Below are 19,564 nucleotides of genomic sequence, written 5' to 3'. Positions count from 1 at the left end.
CCCCATCCTAGATCAGTTTGAACAGTGTAGGGTTCACCCTTTCCTCCTGTGATTACTTTTTGTGGTACCAAGGCTTCGGAACAATCGTAGCCTATCAACAGTCCAACACCAAACTCCTTCAGTGGGGATATTTCATGAGATATGACAGATAGGTGTTACCATTTATTGGCTGTTTTACAGGTAGGTATGTGATCTCGATCTAGAGGTATATCATCTTTTGTTTAAGCTGGAGGTAGATCTAATGTGAGGTTTGAATGAAGTCCTCTAACTCTCAGTCCTTTAACCCTTAGACTGTTAACTAATGTGTCTTTCCCCGTCATTGTAGTGAGTTTGAGCTTCACTGGTTCTGTAGCCAGTTGTAATTTCTTGCAGATTTCTTGATCAATGAAGGTGACGTCACTCTGGTAATCCAGTAGAGCATAGGCATACCTTCTTGTTCCTCCTTTTAGGATTTGAAATGCGCACACTGGTACAACCATTGATGTGCCGTTGCTTTCTCCTTCCCTCAAGAGAATACCGATACTTTATTTCCTTCCTCAGTATCTTTACATATTGAGGATTTATCATTCTTTGGACGTTCTTCGTGTAGTGGTGTAGGATGGCGTCCTTTGCAAACGCTGCATGTGGACTTTTTCTTACACTCCTTAGTAACATGGCCTTTTCTTAGACATCCGAAACACAGTTGGTTATCCAGTACAAATATTTTCTTTTCTTCTGGGAACTTCTCCTTCAATTGTTGGCACTTGTGTATGGAGTAGTTCTCTCCACAGAACATACATTTGAAGGTAGTCTGAAGATTTGTCGGTTCTATCTCTCTACTGATCCCAGTAGTGACTTTGAACTTGCTGTTGTAGATATCTGGACCTTTAGCTGCTGTGTTGGTTGCAAAGCTAGTTGCTCTTGCATGTCTTATCTCTCTTCAGGTTTTCTTCCACGAATTTTAAGACGTAAGATGATGTTACTGGATTACATGCTTTCCGTGCTTCCTCATTGACGAACTCAGAGAACTCTTTAAAACTTGGAACGTTTTTAACTAAATCTAACTGTTTAGTCACATAGCGATTACATCTAGAAGCCACTTCTTCATGTAGCTTAGTTAGCATCCTGTGGTTTATTAGATAGTCGTTCAGTACTTATAGTCCTTGAACATGTGGGATGGCATTGCTGCATGCTTGCAGGAAGTCACCATACTTTTGGAGTCTGAAGTGTTCTTTAGGACCTATTTTAGGCCAGTTATTCAGTTTCTCTCTAAAGGCTCTTTGTACTAAGAAAGGATGACCATATCTTGCATTAAATTTTTCCCAAGCTTGCTTGTAGGCTTCTTTGTCTCTTCTATAGAAGTTACCTTCAAAAACTTCCTTTGCTTCCCCACCAACATATCTCTGAAGGTAGAATAACTTGTCAACTGGACTGAAGCAATGATGCTCAATGGTTATTTCAAAGCTTGCCTTCCACTCTATGAATTTCAGTACATCTCCTGAAAATACAGTAGGGTCTGGAACAGGAAGTCTAGCTATCACTGTTCTCTGTTGTCTTGCTGGGACAATGGTTGTAACACTCTCCTGAGCATTGCCGTGACATCTAGGTATAGAATCATCCTGTTCTATTTTCTCACTTAGTTCTGAATTAGGTGAGTCCCTTTCTTTATCTTTTTCTGGTAGAGATAGAGGGTAAATTCACACACCTTTTTCCTGGCACTGGACTTGGCCTCTCTTTGTTTTTCTGAGCAGGGATGGAAGGATAATAACTTATTTCTTCACTACATGCTGGAGATTCCCTTCCATCCTCCTGGGCGTGTAAAGGAAAGTAGGAGTCTGTTTCTTCACTTGGTACAGATTTGAACCTATGACTACTCTGATTCATATCTTCTTTGTGTACTCTGAGTCTGGCTTCCATGATCTTAACTTCTTTCTGCCTTTCCAGACTTTTCATCTGTTGGCACTGTTCCTCCATTTCAGCTTCCATTTGATGGCGATGTGCCTTCATTTGATAGCGCTGTGCCTCGATGGCAGCTTCCATCTCAATTTCTGCTCTCTTGACAGCAAGTTGTTCAGCTAATTCCTTTCTTTTGGCTGAAGTACTTGAGGACTCTGATATGTGGGTGGCACTTCTGCTAGCGAACAAGTCACACTTGAGATTGTGGTTCCCCTAAGGACTTAGCATAGTCTCTCATAAAAAGCTTGTTCATTATCTTTCTTGCTTTAGCTTTCTATAAATGTCTTTAATGTATGATTTCCACCTATCATACATCCAGGCAAACTTTTTCTCTTTCAGTGCTGCTTCTTGCTCCAAAATTTCCAGCATTTTTGGGGTTTTCTGGCACATGATGAACGTCTTAGTTCATTTGTTTGGGCTAAATTTGTTTGAGGTAAGACTAGTGCTGCATTAGACTCTTCTAACTCAGACAGGTTCTCTGCTCTTAACCTTCTACCCTTTCTATCTTTGTATCCTCTAACAGTGGCATAGTAATACTAGGCTCAGACATTTTACTTTAAAGGGAACCTGTCACCGGGATTTTCTGTATAGAGCTGAGGACATGGGTTGCTAGATGGCCGCTAGCATATCCGTAATACCCAGTCCCCATAGCTATGTATGCTTTTATTGTATAAAAAAAACAATTTGATACATATGCAAATTAACCTGAGATGAGTCCTGTCCCTGAGATGAGTCAGGGACAGGACTCATCTCAGGTTAATTTGCATATGTATCAAATTGTTTTTTGACACAATAAAAGCACACAGAGCTATGGGGACTGGGTATAGCGGATGTGCTAGCGGCCATCTAGCAACCCATGTCCTCAGCTCTATACACAAAATCCCGGTGACAGGTTCCCTTTAAATGCTATAACAATCAATACAAATAATAAGATGCCTTTCACTTTAAATGCAATACTGACAAAGTGCAGAAATAAATGACTCACTTTAAATACTTTAGAATCCATATACTACAAACTGTCCTTTGTTTTTACTTTAAAGTCTCTTATTTCTGAACACAAAAATGTCTCTTTATGTCAAAGCCTATATGCAATGATAAGTAATAAAAGGAAAGCTCTGACCTTATTCTGAAGGAACAAATGTCAGTCTTAAAGGAGACATGTCTTTTCTTGATATGATGCGATGCTCTGCGCTGACTTGCGATGCTCTGTGCAGATTTGCAATGCTTATGATGCCCTTGCCTGGATACGCTGCTTGTAATGTTCTGTGCTGACTTGCGATTCCTTGTGCTGACTTGCGATGCGCTGGCTTGGATGCGCTGCTGCAGACCTTGGGCCTAGTGGCGGGAAACTAGCTGGCTGCAGTACGTGGTCTTTCCGTGGATAGTGGTGGGGGCACTCTAGCTCTGGACTTTGGCCTCCCACCTTGCGTCTATTTCTCTCTCTAGGGATCGCAGGAGGGTTGGCGCTCTTTTTCTGACTATTTTGCCTTTGCCGTTCTGCCAAGAGTCGGCTGCAGTTTGACTAATGCACACTTTCTATGGCCTCCATGGTAGCTCCGCTGAGGTGTCTTTGCTTGCTCACTCAGGGAACAGTTGCTCCGCTGCTCTAATGCGCTCTTTACTGTGCAAGTTGACGAGCACTATCACTTTGCCCTCTGAGGGTAATAGTTCAACTGTGGCAGGCACAGCACTATGAAGTGCCTTTTGCACTGTGGCATTAGAAGATATCTCTGACTTTTAGTCTAACCAGACTTTCTATTACTTTGTAATTCCTCTAGCGCCGTTCTATGGAAACAGTAGGTTTAAAGAGTACACCAAATTTCACTGATGTAGAATGGCTCAGTGCCCTCAGAGTGATGCACCAACATCTGAAATGTATATCCCATATAGAATCGGCGATGATACCCTCCAATTGCACCACTTTTGTTGTTATTGGCTAATATGTTACCTTCCGTATATCTGTGTTTCCCGGGTATGCGGCATGTTTCCTGTATGCTGCAAAACTTTAATAAAAAACAATTGAATCGAAAGAGCACCCAAAGGCTTGAAATAACTTCTTTATTAACTTCAATTTTTCTTCATATAACACTGCCGCCTCCGCAGCAGATAGTCCATGTACAAAACACGTGTTGAATAAAGTATAAAATGGCAGTATGCATAAGATGGTGGTTCAACTGTTCAATCTTATTATTCAACATAAAATGGTGGATATATTTCTCTCTTGAGTATCTGTACTCTCACTTTAAGTTATTTAAGCACTTTATGATCTCTTTGAGAGGTATAGCTGAGGTTAACCAATAGTTCCCTTGCTTTACTTGGTTTGCAGTTTGTTCTTGTGCTGTTCCAGCCTTTATTCTTCTATTTTACTAATTGCTGTGTTCGCATTATCTTGTTATTTACTATGTTGTGTAACGCTGCCACCCTGTGGTTATTCTTATAATACATTTTATAGTGTGTTATGTAAATTTCCATTACAATGCTCTCCTCCCTCTTTTGTGACATCACATCCTCTGCAAGGTCCTTCGTCCTTCCTCTTTGTTGCAGACTTCAAGATGGTGAGAGCAATTCTTTTTGACCTCTAATATCCTCTAGCATACCCTGATTCTCTGCATTTGTTTTCAAGCAAGGCAAATCAATAGATTATCAAAGCTTCACCATTGTATTCTCCTCACTGGATTATCATATGCAACTGGTGCCTATATCTGGAGATATTAGTGAGTTCAGCTATCTACCATTGCTTGTACAGGGGCTATCACTCAAAACTAATCAGGGGATTTTCTCTAACGTACATCTGTGGCAGAATAGTTCTATACAATTGTTTATGATCTGGTATGAGCAGTTCGCATTTGTATGCAATTTGTTTGGATTGTATGATTATATGGTGGTAATTTGTATGGTGAAACTGTAAGTAAACATAAATAACTGGTTCAGTATACAGTTCTATTCACAATACTAACACTAGGAACATTATATAACTGTTCTAAATACCTATTTTGGCCTCTCTGCTTCCATAAAACACAGCTCTTAGTGGAGCTCCTCTCCTCTGGTGTAATGATTCTAGAAGCTCCCGCTAGGGGAATTTCCCACACAGGCAGTGTGTGAGGCTGGCTGTGATTGGTCAAGACTCCTTCCCAGCAACACCAGTTTAACTCTATGCTTTCTGTTGTTTATGCTGTGTCATTGAGCTTACCTTACATTATATAATTAATCTTAAAGGCATATTATCTTTTCTGCTTCTGTGAACACAAAATATAACTATTACATGACATCCAAACATGAAGTCACTGTAAATAACTCTGCTTTTGTCTTTAACACACAAACATATGAACTGTATTATGGTTATTGGCAGGTCTAGCTGTATAAACACACAAGCTATATTAGCAACCTAGGACATGTCTTAGCTGGCCAGCTACAAAAAGTGTCTAAAGTTGTGCAGAACCTTTTCACATAATATGATGATGTGATGCCTCTGGTTCTAGGCTGTATATTTTTAAGACAGTATTAATAAATCTGCCCCATTGTATTCTAATTGTCAATCGACATCACATCTTTTCTCACCAGGATCCATGAAAAGGAAACTGCAGTGGTTTGCCCTGTAATTGATGTGATTGATTGGAATACCTTTGAGTATCTGGGCAATGCTGGAGAGCCTCAGATTGGTGGATTTGATTGGAGACTTGTCTTTACATGGCATGTAGTCCCAGAAAGAGATCAAAAACGCAGACGTTCACCCATTGATGTCATCCGGTGTGTACATTATGGATAAGTATTGTAATCTATCTATCATTCCCTCCCGGCAATTTGGATTGCCCGGGCAATTGATGGCAGTATTACCCTGCAAGATGATCGCTAATGAGCGTTCATATGAACGTACATTAGCCAAAAGAACGGCAGGTGTGATACAGGCTTTAGTTCATGTGAAAACATCATTATATACTATAGATATTGCATCATAGTAAATAATTTTGTAAATGGTTTGTAGTTTGCCTCAAAAGTAGATGTTCTGTATACGCTATAGTGTGCAGAGATGTGTTTTCCATTTGCCAAGACATCTATAGAGATTACCTGCACCAATTTGTTCCATATAGAAATGTAAACTTGCATTCACTCTCTTCCTGGTCAGATTCAGTGCTAAAGCAGGTGCATGTAATTCACAATCACAATTATTGATATATATCATTTTTTTTCTTCCTAGTTCCCCAACCATGGCTGGTGGGCTGTTCGCTGTGAGTAAGAAATACTTCGAATACCTAGGATCTTATGATACTGGAATGGAAGTGTGGGGAGGAGAAAACCTGGAGTTCTCATTTAGAGTAAGGAAAATTATTATTTTTTACTTTAAAGGATCACTGAGTTTTAAGAAAATGTTCGATATGCCAGAGCAGGGATGCCCAACCTGTGGCCCTCCAGATATAGCAAAACTACCACTCCCAGCATTTCTGGACAGCCTACAGCTATCAGGGCATATTGGGAGTTGTAGTTTGGCAACAGCTGGAGGGCCATAGGTTGGGCATCCCTGCTATAGAGACTATCAAAAGTTTTGATCAGTGGGGGACTAAGTGCTGAGACTCCCACTGATCGCTAGAATGAAGGGGAGAGAAGTGATTGCATATCGTGCTTTATCTCTTCACTGCAAGAGCAGAAGTGAGAGGACCTCAATAGAAAGTCTATGAGTATTTCTCAATCCAGTCTCCTCAGACTCAGTGCATTATGCCAGTGCTTCTCTCTTCTTGTTCTAGTGATTGGTGGGGTTTTAGCAACCAGAGCCCCACTGATCAAAACTTTGATATGTCTTTTCTGAAAACTCAGTGACCCTTTAAAGGCATGTATTCCAAACTTATAAAGTGATGGCCTAATGCTGGAATGCGCCATCACTTATTATTGATTGTGATCTGACTCCCACTGAACTTGAGAATGAAGGGGATAGGGTGCTCATGTAATGATGCGCCCCATCACTATTTCTCCCCCGGCTAACCACTGTGCAAGGAAATGCAGCACAGCCCCTTTCAAGTGACAGGCTAACCAGGCGTGCCGCTGTGTAGGGAATACTTAGATAGGTAAGCAATGCGAAACCAGAGCTGTGTCCCCTTCATTCACAGGAACAGTGAGGGTTCCTAGTGGTACACCATAACTTTACATGATGGGAATAATTGTTTAAACATTGACCCTATGTTGAATCTGATTTTTAGATCTGGCAGTGTGGTGGAACACTTGAAGTTCACCCATGTTCCCATGTGGGACATGTCTTTCCAAAACAAGCCCCATACTCTCGTAGTAAAGCACTGGCTAACAGTGTGAGGGCAGCAGAAGTTTGGATGGATGAATATAAAGAGCTTTACTACCACCGAAACCCACATGCTCGCATGGTAAGATGCCTGATATGATTACAAAGTGTACAGTCTTGTTATCCTTTTCATTTAATTTACTTATAGGGGTTGGCCAATGTCAGACACTGGTAGTATATTGCTACAATATGCCAAAAATGTGGCATATAGGTGCTGGTCGAGAGTGCACAACGCATTCACTTCTATGGGAGTGCTGGAAATAGCAGAAAGCTGGTTTGGCTACTTCTGGAACTCCCATTAATGTAAGTGGAGAGGTTCTCCATATACTTCTAAATGAGTTTCGGAAATAGTTGGGCTATTTGGAACTTGGAACTTCGATGGAAGTTAATGGAGAGCACATCACACATTGAGCAAGTAGGAGCGCTCCTGTATGCTGAGTGCTTTGCCCTACCATCATGAATGAGAAAGTAAGAGCCTCCTGTATGCCGAGTGCTTTGTCTGATTATAATGAATGAGAAAATAGGAGCACTCCTGTATGCTGAGTGCTTTGCCTGACTATAATTAAGGAGAAGGTTAGAGTGATTCTGAATGGTGAGTGCTTTGCCTGACTATAATTAAGGAGAAGGTAAGAGTGATCCTGTATGCTGAGCGCTTTCCCTGACTATAATTAAGCAGAAGGTAAGAGTGATCCTGTATGCTGAGCGCTTTCCCTGACTATAATTAAGGAGAAGGTAAGAGTGATCCTGTATGCTGAGTGCTTTGCCTGACTATAATTAAGGAGAAGGTAAGAGTGATCCTGTATGCTGAGCGCTTTCCCTGACTATAATTAAGCAGAAGGTAAGAGTGATCCTGTATGCTGAGCGCTTTCCCTGACTATAATTAAGAAGGTAAGAGTGATCCTGTATGCTGAGCGCTTTCCCTGACTATAATTAAGGAGAAGGTAAGAGTGATCCTGTATGCTGAGCGCTTTCCCTGACTATAATTAAGGAGATGGTAAGAGTGATCCTGTATGCTGAGCGCTTTCCCTGACTATAATTAAGGAGAAGGTAAGAGTGATCCTGTATGCTGAGCGCTTTCCCTGACTATAATTAAGGAGAAGGTAAGAGTGATCCTGTATGCTGAGCGCTTTCACTGACTATAATTAAGGAGAAGGTAAGAGTGATCCTGTATGCTGAGTGCTTTCCTTGGCTATAATTAAGGAGAAGGTAAGAGTGATCCTGTATGCTGAGCGCTTTCACTGACTATAATTAAGGAGAAGGTAAGAGTGATCCTGTATGCTGAGCGCTTTCACTGACTATAATTAAGGAGAAGGTAAGAGTGATCCTGTATGCTGAGTGCTTTCCTTGGCTATAATTAAGGAGAAGGTAAGAGTGATCCTGTATGCTGAGCGCTTTCACTGACTATAATTAAGGAGAAGGTTAGAGTGATCCTGTATGCTGAGTGCTTTCCCTGACTATAATTAAGGAGAAGGTAAGAGTGATCCTGTATGCTGAGCGCTTTCCCTGACTATAATTAAGGAGAAGGTAAGAGTGATCCTGTATGCTGAGCGCTTTCACTGACTATAATTAAGGAGAAGGTAAGAGTGATCCTGTATGCTAAGCGCTTTCCCTGACTATAATTAAAGAGAAGGTAAGAGTGATCCTGTATGCTGAGCGCTTTCCCTGACTATAATTAAGGAGAAGGTAGGAGTGATCCTGTATGCTGAGTGCTTTCCCTGACTATAATTAAGGAGAAGGTAAGAGTGATCCTGTATGCTGAGCGCTTTCCCTGACTATAATTAAGGAGAAGGTAAGAGTGATCCTGTATGCTAAGCGCTTTCCCTGACTATAATTAAGGAGAAGGTTAGAGTGATCCTGTATGCTGAGCGCTTTCACTGACTATAATTAAGGAGAAGGTAAGAGTGATCCTGTATGCTGAGCGCTTTCACTGACTATAATTAAGGAGAAGGTAAGAGTGATCCTGTATGCTAAGCGCTTTCCCTGACTATAATTAAGGAGAAGGTAAGAGTGATCCTGTATGCTGAGCGCTTTCCCTGACTATAATTAAGGAGATGGTAAGAGTGATCCTGTATGCTGAGCGCTTTCCCTGACTATAATTAAGGAGAAGGTAATAGTGATCCTGTATGCTGAGCGCTTTCCCTGACTATAATTAAGGAAAAGGTTAGAGTGATCCTGTATGCTGAGCGCTTTCACTGACTATAATTAAGGAGAAGGTAAGAGTGATCCTGTATGCTGAGAGCTTTCACTGACTATAATTAAGGAGAAGGTAAAAGTGATCCTGTATGCTGAGTGCTTTCCCTGACTATAATTAAGGAGAAGGTTAGAGTGATCCTGTATTCTGAGCGCTTTCCCTGACTATAATTAAGGAGAAGGTAAGAGTGATCCTGTAAGCTGAGTGCTTTGCCTGACTATAATTAAGGAGAAGGTAAGAGTGATCCTGTATGCTGAGCGCTTTCCCTGACTATAATTAAGGAGAAGGTAAGAGTGATCCTGTATGCTGAGCGCTTTCCCTGACTATAATTAAGGAGAAGGTAAGAGTGATCCTGTATGCTGAGCGCTTTCCCTGACTATAATTAAGGAGAAGGTTAGAGTCATCCTGTATGCTGAGTGCTTTCCCTGACTATAATTAAGCAGAAGGTAAGAGTGATCCTGTATGCTGAGTGCTTTCCCTGACTATAATTAAGCAGAAGGTAAGAGTGATCCTGTATGCTGAGCGCTTTCCCTGACTATAATTAAGGAGAAGGTAAGAGTGATCCTGTATGCTGAGCGCTTTCCCTGACTATAATTAAGGAGAAGGTAAGAGTGATCCTGTATGCTGAGCGCTTTCCCTGACTATAATTAAGGAGAAGGTAAGAGTGATCCTGTATGCTGAGTGCTTTCCTTGGCTATAATTAAGGAGAAGGTAAGAGTGATCCTGTATGGTGAGTGCTTTGCCTGACTATAATTTAGAAGGTAAGAGTGATCCTGTATGCTGAGTGCTTTGCCTGACTATAATTTAGAAGGTAAGAGTGATCCTGTATGCCGAGTGCTTTCCCTGACTATAATTTAGAAGGTAAGAGTGATCCTGTATGCTGAGTGCTTTCCCTGACTATAATTAAGGAGAAGGTTAGAGTGATCCTGTATGCTGAGCGCTTTCCCTGACTATAATTAAGGAGAAGGTAAGAGTGATCCTGTATGCTGAGCGCTTTCCCTGACTATAATTAAGGAGAAGGTTAGAGTGATCCTGTATGCTGAGTGCTTTCCCTGACTATAATTAAGCAGAAGGTAAGAGTGATCCTGTATGCTGAGTGCTTTCCCTGACTATAATTAAGCAGAAGGTAAGAGTGATCCTGTATGCTGAGCGCTTTCCCTGACTATAATTAAGGAGAAGGTAAGAGTGATCCTGTATGCTGAGCGCTTTCCCTGACTATAATTAAGGAGAAGGTAAGAGTGATCCTGTATGCTGAGTGCTTTCCTTGGCTATAATTAAGGAGAAGGTAAGAGTGATCCTGTATGGTGAGTGCTTTGCCTGACTATAATTTAGAAGGTAAGAGTGATCCTGTATGCTGAGTGCTTTGCCTGACTATAATTTAGAAGGTAAGAGTGATCTTGTATGCTGAGTGCTTTCCCTGACTATAATTTAGAAGCTAAGAGTGATCCTGTATGCTGAGTGCTTTCCCTGACTATAATTAAGGAGAAGGTTAGAGTGATCCTGTATGCTGAGCGCTTTCCCTGACTATAATTAAGGAGAAGGTAAGAGTGATCCTGTATGCTGAGTGCTTTGCCTGACTATAATTTAGAAGGTAAGAGTGATCCTGTATGTTGAGTGCTTTCCCTGACTATAATTTAGAAGGTAAGAGTGATCCTGTATGCTGAGTGCTTTCCCAGACTATAATTAAGGATATGTCATGGAAGGTGTACAGGAAACAAGACAGCACAAAATGAATATACGACTCACTGGATCCAAAACTAAGAAACAAAAAGGGAGACCCCTGCAGATCTGGCACTCTCCCTGACTGCTCAACCTATGCGAAAATCCCAATGGTAGATGATCGCATATCCTCGTACCTCGACTGTATAACACCTGAACACCCTATAATAGTGAGGGGACACGACCACCGGCTCCCTACACTAGATACGGAGGGAGTCAGGGTCACCTGGGATCCAGCAAACAGAAAAACACAAATGAATGCACAACACTTATCTTGTAGAAGACTGGGAAGTAGGATCAGGATGCACACACACTCCAGGAAGTAATATAAACCGCACACTGATGCACTATGGGGAGGAATTTAAAGGGAAGCAATCAGTACAACTAGATGACAGCTGAGAGAGGCTAACCAGATGAGGAACTGAAAGCAAAACAAAGGAAGCTCAAGAAGGAGGTTCTGAAAGGCATCTGTCAGAGCTTCTCAGATGTCTGGTGATGACAGTAGAAGGTAAGAGTGATCCTGTATGCTGAGTGCTTTCCCTGACTATAATTAAGGAGAAGGTAAGAGTGATCCTGTCTGCTGAGTGCTTTCCCTGACTATAATTAAGGAGAAGGTAAGAGTGATCCTGTCTGCTGAGTGCTTTCCCTGACTGCCGCTCCGTCCCCACTGACTATAATAGGGAAGGGGCGGAGCTCCGGCACAGCGCGGCAGTGCATGGCGAGAGGCCGCCGGACTAAAAAGTCGGACATGCAGTACTTTTAGTCTAGCGGCCTCTCGCCGTGCACTGCTGTGCTGCGCCGGAGCTCCGCCCCGTCCCTATTGTAGTCAATGGGGATGGAGCGGCAGTCCGGCGGCATGGCGAAATAGCGGCAGGACGGATCCGACATGGTGAACAGCCTGTCGGATGTGTCCTACCGCTAGTGTGAAAGTACCATAAAGTCTTTGGTTATGTATGTATGTATGTATGTTATTGCATGCAATTACAGCAGATGCCTGATTCAAAGGTTCTCTGATTTAGATAATGTTAGTGTGCCTGTACAAAATGCGGCTGAGCAACGGTAAGGGTACGGCCACATGGTCAGGTTTCTGCAGTCAGTTTTGGAAGCCACAATAAGGAGTGAATTTTAAATTAGAGGAGAAGTCGTATCTGTCCTTTATACTGTCTCTCCTTTTATCATCCACTCCTGATATTGGCTTCCAAAACTACATGCAGAAGCCTGACCGTGTGGCCGTACCCTAACCACATGCAGATTACCACTGATTAACTGCAGGGCTGCACCTTTCTAGTTGTGCTGTATAATAATTAGCGGTAATCTGAGTGCAGGTACAACATGGGCACTGACCAGCCACATTGTGTACAGAGAACCTTAAAGGGTTTGTCCCATCTTTGCCTTTTATGACCAAGATGTGAATAACAGCAGTAAGTGCTGGCCATGGGTGGACAGACCTACAGAAATATCCGCATGTCCGGCACTTCACTGTTTCCATAACTCCTATAGCAGTAGAAGCTACACAAATGGCCTAAAACAACATGCTATGCCGTTTACATTGCTCCCATTCAGTGCTGTGGGAGTTATGAAAACAGTGGAGCACCGGCCATTCCATAACTCTGCTTCCCCTGGCCAGCGCTTACTGCAGTCATTGCCGTCTCAGCTGTGATGGGACAACCCCTTTTGGGAATTGTAAGTTAATACAGGGGAGTCTATAAATTATGTAGAGTGCAGAGTATTTATAAAGAGTGTCATCTCTGGAGACCTCAGCCTTTCTATGACATGGGCACCATGTCATTCTTATTCTTCCTCTGTGGTGGAGATGAAGAAGTTAACAGTTGCTACCATCGTTTGGGTTACCTTTCTAATACTTCTTTATGTTTTAAGCAGCAGCTGCCATAATCTTTGTGGCCACTAGCTGCAATAAACGATTCAGTGGGTTGCAAACAAAACCATTTATCTATTTTTATGATATTGTAGCATCAATATGTTTCAGGAACCTTATGGAGATGTGACAGAACGAAGGCAGCTAAGGAAGAATCTGCAGTGTAATACTTTCAAGTGGTTTTTGGAAAATGTTTACCCAGAACTTCATGTTCCTGAAGACAATCCAGGCCATTTTGGGATGGTATAATTATAAATTTTTACTTTACAGACGCTAAAATTATATAATTTCACAGAAGTCCTGATTGGTGCATTTGCAGTAGTAATTCTGCACTCTTCATATCTGACTGCCACATTAATGTGTGCCAAAAACCTGTGTACATACTTTGCACTGCATTTATCAAGAACGCCAGATCTGTCACAAGCATCAGCCACTTATAAATTCGGCACAATTTAAGGCTTTCTATGTGACAGATTAGTTGCTGGGGCATGCTGAGTCTTTGTATTGACTACCAGATGTCAGCACTACACAAATAGATGTTTAAAGGGGTATTCTGGTTATATTAAAATATACCCTATCCACAGGATAGGGGACAACTATTAGATTGGCGGTAGTCCTAGTGCCGGGATCCCCACCAATCACAAGAACCGGGGCTCCGTACCCACTGCAGCCCGCCTGAAATGAACAGCGTGGGTATTTGGGCATGTGTGGCCACTCAGTTTATTTCTATAGGAGTTCTGGATATAGCTGAGTAAAGCGCTCATCTATCCCCAGACTTCCCATAGAAATGAATGGAGCAGCTGCACGCATGCCCAACTGGCCACTCTGTTCATTTCAGGGTGCTGCAGGGGGTACAGAGTCCCCTTTCATGTAATCAGTGGGGTCCTGATGGTAAGACCCTCACTGATCTAATAGTTATCCTCTATCAGAATACCCCTTTAAATCTTACAGATCAAATGTGATAAGAGCTCTAGCCTAGATACATCTACTCCCCCATCACAGGTCCTATGCTGCTGCCATTCCGATGCTGGTTTGGTCCAGAATCAGAACAGCATGAGTGGGAGAAATGGTGTGAGCTGGAGTATGGCTTATTTTTTTTATTTTGAACAATCAGTTTTTTAAATGTATTTGCCCCAAAAACTTTTTAACTCCCTGAAATGAGATATTATGTATGATGAACTTGACATATTTCTTTTATTGAAGTTAAAAGTTCAAATTAAAGGGGTTTGTCACTTTCTGGTTACTGTTGACCGATGTATTTTTAAGATGATTATATGACACTAATATAGCCTTTGTTGGAATTCTGCACCATTTTCTATATTTTATAAGTTATGCCTCCTTGTTTACATAGTCTTTTGCGCACTCCACACACAGGTCCTGTGTATAAAATGGCTGCTGGAGGGTCATATGACCAGGCAGATCAACTCCACGTGATGCCGCCTCCATTCAAATACACTGCACCTGCCTTCAGCACTTGTTCTATTGGAAGTTTCGTGTAGGTGCAGTATTTTTGAATGGACAAGGACTCACACGGAGGTGATTTGTCTGGTCACATGACCCTCCATCAGCAGCCATTTTATGGACAGGACCTTGGTGTGGACAGCACAAAAGACTTTGTAAACAAGGAGGATATAGAAAATGGTGCAGAATTTAACAAAGACTACATTAGTAAGTGCCATATATATATCTCACAAACACATTGGTCAACAGTAACCAGAAAGTGCCCAAGAAAAGACAATAAAAGTATCTTTCGTGTGGTATGTAAAGCAATGAACTCTGTTGTAATAATTCTTTATTTATGATCTGCAGCTAAAAAATAAGGGAATGGCTAACTATTGCTTTGACTACAATCCTCCAAATGAGAACGATGTCACTGGACAAAAGATTATTCTCTACCCCTGCCATGGAATGGGGCAGAATCAGGTATGGTTTTGGTAACTTATACTGTTTGATTTGGGAATACACCTTATACATGTACGGGTGATTAGTTGGTAGAATATATTGAAAATAATGATAACTGATGATTGCATTAATTGTCCCCTTGTATTTTTCAGTTCTTTGAATATACAACTTATAATGAGATCCGGTACAACACACGACAACCTGAAGGTTGTGCAGCTATAGACCAAGGATCTGACCAGTTAACAATGTTCTTATGTCGGGAAAATGGGAAAAGTGTGCCTGAAAACCAGAAATTTATTTTCAGAGAGGTATCGGAGACTAAACATTTTTATATGTCGCATCAGGAATGGATAAAGCATTGTCAAGATTATATTGTTCGTCTCTGTACGATTTCTGTAGTTTACAGTACAAGGGCCCTTTTCAAACAAATACTTGTGGCAGAAAAATGTCAGATTAGATCATCAGTAGAGGTGCGCGTCTCCCATTAATCATTAGAACAACAGGGCTACAATGCTGAGGTGAAAATATGTAGCCCTTCAAATTACTTTATATGGATTTAGAATACAAAAGTAGCAATGTAAAATATAAATGCCATTAGGAAGCCATTTTGTTGTAACACAGATACTGTACATGTAGTTTTATGCACTTGGGAAAGGATAATATATGCCAACATCATAAAAAAAAGGGGTAAAATTGACATGGAAACACATTTTAGTTGACAGTAAACATAAATTGCCACGGAGCTTTCAACAAACGTTGCGTTAATCAATAGTAATGTGTGTACATGAGGAATAGAACTATTTCTGGCCATTATATCTAGGGATGAGTGAATTCACATAAAACTTCATTTGAATACTGTACAGAGCGAGCGAGTTTGGTACCAAAGTTTTTTAGAGTAGAAATTAGAGACGAAGTAATAACTTTGCATCATCGATGACAATACATTTTAATACTGTATGGAGCGCTCGCTCCGTACAGTATTCAATTAAAGTATTATGTGAATCGACTTCGGATGAAGCATCTGAAGTCCACGTTACTCAGTACCGTAAGATTATCAGATTATTTTGTTTATGAAAATGATGGTTGAGAGGAGATCTAATAACTAATAAAGAGATATCTCCCATGATGTATTTATACCCAGTAGTATAACTATAGCAAAGGGCGGTGTCTAGAGGAAAGAAGGGGATTCTTTCTGTAAGAGCAGTGAGACCTCTGCTAGCGGAGGTTACGGTGCTGAATTTATTAGTTGTCTTTTTTGAGTGTACTAACGTTAAAAGTTAGATATTTTGATTGCCAGATTTGTAGGGAAATAATTATTTTTCTAAGAAGATGAAAATGGGTCTTTGCTTTCCTCTGTCTCAATATTGCAGCATAATATACTGAATTACATGGACATATGTTTTTTTAACCAGTAGGCACAAAGCTATAAAAACTGGATATATTTGCTTGGCTAATAGTTTTTAAAGTAAATCAGAAACATAGAAATACATTCACATGTAAGTTCAGTACAGTTCATAAATTTGATGAACATGGATTTGCTTATCTGAACTAATGCCATGTATTGTAATTTACAGGATGGTACTCTGCTGCACCAGCAAACACAAAAGTGTGTTCAAGCTGAGAGAACTACCAGCACGGGGAACCCTGTACCTGTATTAAGACCTTGTTCAAACTCTGATCTACAGAAATGGTTTTTCCAGGAGAGAAGCTGATCCAATTATTTGTAGACTGATGCTGCTACTACTGATTGTCCTCTCCCAGGATCAGGAAGATTATTTGCCTGTTGGTAATTCATCCGCTCATGTCACTGGCAAAAACATGTCATAAATGTATGAAATAGAAACTCTACTGGGGTCATTTTGGTGGTGTTATTCTATTTTTGACTGTCCCTTATATGATTATGGCTGGTGAAATAGTTAAACTGCATAAAATGGGATTCATTTTTCAGACTCTGGTGTAGGAAAAAGACATTGAAATGTCTTCCTTTTTATGTGTAGAATGGGAAATCAAAACTGATTATTTATGTGATCGTCTATTTAAATCCTTTTAAATTGTGTTTGAATATTTCTTTCCTTTGGTTGCTGGTCAAGCCACTTTTTATAGATTTCCGTCCTTTCATGTATTTTATTTTGTTGACTGCTCAGGGCTAAGTAATGTGACATGTTATATATGGCACAAGATGGACTGAGTTGTGTTCACTTTTATAGGTCTAGGTAGACCAATAATGCCTTAATTAATTAAAGGTGTTGTCCAACTTCTAAGTGGGTTTTTAATAACCCTCCACTGAGCGGGACCCGTCAAGGGAAGCATACTTAACCACTCCCCAATGCTATGTGGGTCCACTGCTGTCTTCACTGCGCTTCATTTCCCACATGTAAGCTTCTGGCATGGAGTCAATGACGGTCTGCACCTATGACGTGTCCCCAAAGTGGCATGTGACCACAGTAAAGCACAGTGATGACAACATTGGAGCCAAAACTGAATGTTGAGGAGCAGGTAAGTATGGCTCCTTTGATATGTTTTGCTGGGTGGGGGATTATTTAAAGCCCACTTAAACTGGTTGTGCAACTTCTCTTTATAGCGTAACCTCATTATTGCCACAAATAAGCCTATTAATGTAGGAAAACATACATGTCAATCACTAATTAACTAATATTCTTTATAAAACAACTAGTGCTACAGGTAGTTGCATACTTTAATAGAGTACTTTAAGTTAAACCAACCACATTATGTTTCTGGAGAAAAATACTTAAGTTTCTATGATGAAACTTACATCTAAAAATAAATTTTAGGCTTCTTTAAAGTGGTTGTCCGGGCTTTTACTATTGTTGACCTGCCCTCAGGATAGGTCATTAATATCATATCGGCGGAGGTCCGACACTTTGCCATATACAGCAGCAGCGGACAGGAAGAGAGAGAGGAGACGGCATGTGCGCACTGTGCCCACCGTCTACTCTTCCAGCTGATTGGTGGGGGTGTCAGATCCCCGCCAATCTGATATTGATGACCTATCCTGAGGATTGGTTATCAATAGTAAAAGCCCAGAACAGCCCCTTTAAGGCATAGTAATTAATTATTAGGTGACTTTTTAAATAGCTTTTTTTAATTAAACAGGTTATATTTTGTCCATTTTTGTATAAAATTAATTTGTATGTTATTATTTAAATGTCATTAAACTAAAATAATATGACAAAGCAATATAACATGTAAAACTCTGTGGGTGCAGATTTACTAATCCTGTAGATGGTGCAATCTTAGGCTGTCTAGACCACCACATTTATCACAGTGGCTCATGCTGGATGATACATTTTTGTGCACAGCTAGACAATCTTGTTTAACTCTACTCAGAATTTTACTCCCTTTCCCACTAAACCACACTTTTTCTATTAAAAGAGGTTGTGCCACCATAAGATCTTATCCCTATCCACAGGATAGGGGCTAAGTATCTGATCTGTGGGGTTCTGACTGCTGAGACCCCCACTGATCACAAGGATGATGAGCCAGAATTGAGTGGTCATGTATGTGTGCTGCTGCTGCTGCTCCTCCATCGAGTGCATCTATTCGGACTAGAATGGAGCGTCAGCTGGCATGCTTGTCTGCCACTCCATCGACTCTGGCACTTCCTTCCTTTGACAGGTGGGAGTCCCAGTCAGACTCCTACCAATTAGCTACTTATTACCTATCTTAATTTTGGACCAACAAGTCACACCCATTTGGTGAGCTACATGCAGTGGACTGGCCCACAATTGTATATGTGCGCCAGTATTGTTATAGAACCCCCTTCTTTTCATAGAGCTGTAAGTAGTCATTCATGGAACTATTGTAGAACTATAGTTGCTGAACAAAAAATTACACAGGGATCCTAGTTAAAAAAAAAAAGTACGGAAGAAATGTCAAAATTAGATTATAGCAGGTCATGGGCAGGGACGCCTATACTGAAATATTTTCCCTGCTTGCCCTGATGCTGTCTTAATGACCATCATCTACCACTAGATAACTCCCTGCTTATACTGTAGATTTCTATAACCCAGATAGCGGCTGTATAAATCCATGTGTTCGCTAGTGGTATCTCCATGCAGATAGAATTGTATCTCTATTTCCTAATCAAGACTAGAGATTAACTTCTTTTTTTTTTTTTTTTTTTTTTTTATTGAGTTATTGTTTTTCAGTTATAACAAAGTTTTACTATTTTGTAAAAAAAAATCATCTGTTTCTATTTATATGCGGGCAATCTGTATTTCTAATATAAGTAATAGAAAATATTTTTTATATCGACATTTTAGGAATTTTTTTGTGATTTTATCAACAGGTCCAATTACAATAAAACTTTCATTAAATCAAAAATCTGTCTCCCTCCATGGTATGAAACCTTGTGAGTAAACCAAGTTTAGATTATTTGAATAGGATATGTGTATGGTGGTGAATTATTTCTATTCAATTTACCCAATAGCCATCACATCACAAGCCTCACCAGTGGTGGGAGTATTCTGTGGTGGTGTTTGATCAACGAGAGAATGTAAGAATGAGCAGTGTGGTGACTGGAATTAATTGTTCAAACACTGTACCAAGTAGGTCTGTGAAGGTTCTCATTTATCCAGGTCATGGTATATATCTGTAAAGAATAATGGATTCAGTTACATATTTATTCCCAGAATTT

At 40.6% G+C, this 19,564-nt stretch overlaps 1 protein-coding gene across 1 annotated transcript in view; it reads left to right on the top strand.

Moving 5' to 3' along the window:
* The window catches only part of GALNT12 (polypeptide N-acetylgalactosaminyltransferase 12), a 43,707-nt gene extending 24,485 nt beyond the window's left edge, over nucleotides 1–19,222 (top strand). The window contains exons 5-11 of the mRNA XM_044294404.1: nucleotides 5,497–5,682; nucleotides 6,131–6,248; nucleotides 7,125–7,301; nucleotides 13,117–13,248; nucleotides 14,815–14,928; nucleotides 15,060–15,215; nucleotides 16,482–19,222. Of these exons, the coding sequence (XP_044150339.1) occupies nucleotides 5,497–5,682; nucleotides 6,131–6,248; nucleotides 7,125–7,301; nucleotides 13,117–13,248; nucleotides 14,815–14,928; nucleotides 15,060–15,215; nucleotides 16,482–16,619 (1,021 nt within the window). The 3' untranslated portion in view covers nucleotides 16,620–19,222. The remainder of the gene's footprint in view (nucleotides 1–5,496; nucleotides 5,683–6,130; nucleotides 6,249–7,124; nucleotides 7,302–13,116; nucleotides 13,249–14,814; nucleotides 14,929–15,059; nucleotides 15,216–16,481) is intronic.
* The last annotated feature ends 342 nt before the right edge of the window (nucleotides 19,223–19,564 follow it).

The sequence above is a fragment of the Bufo gargarizans genome, chromosome 5 (assembly GCF_014858855.1).
Source record: "Bufo gargarizans isolate SCDJY-AF-19 chromosome 5, ASM1485885v1, whole genome shotgun sequence".
NCBI lineage: Eukaryota > Metazoa > Chordata > Amphibia > Anura > Bufonidae > Bufo > Bufo gargarizans.
Note: the sequence above shows the minus strand (reverse complement) of the source record. Positions and strands in the feature narration are given on the sequence as shown.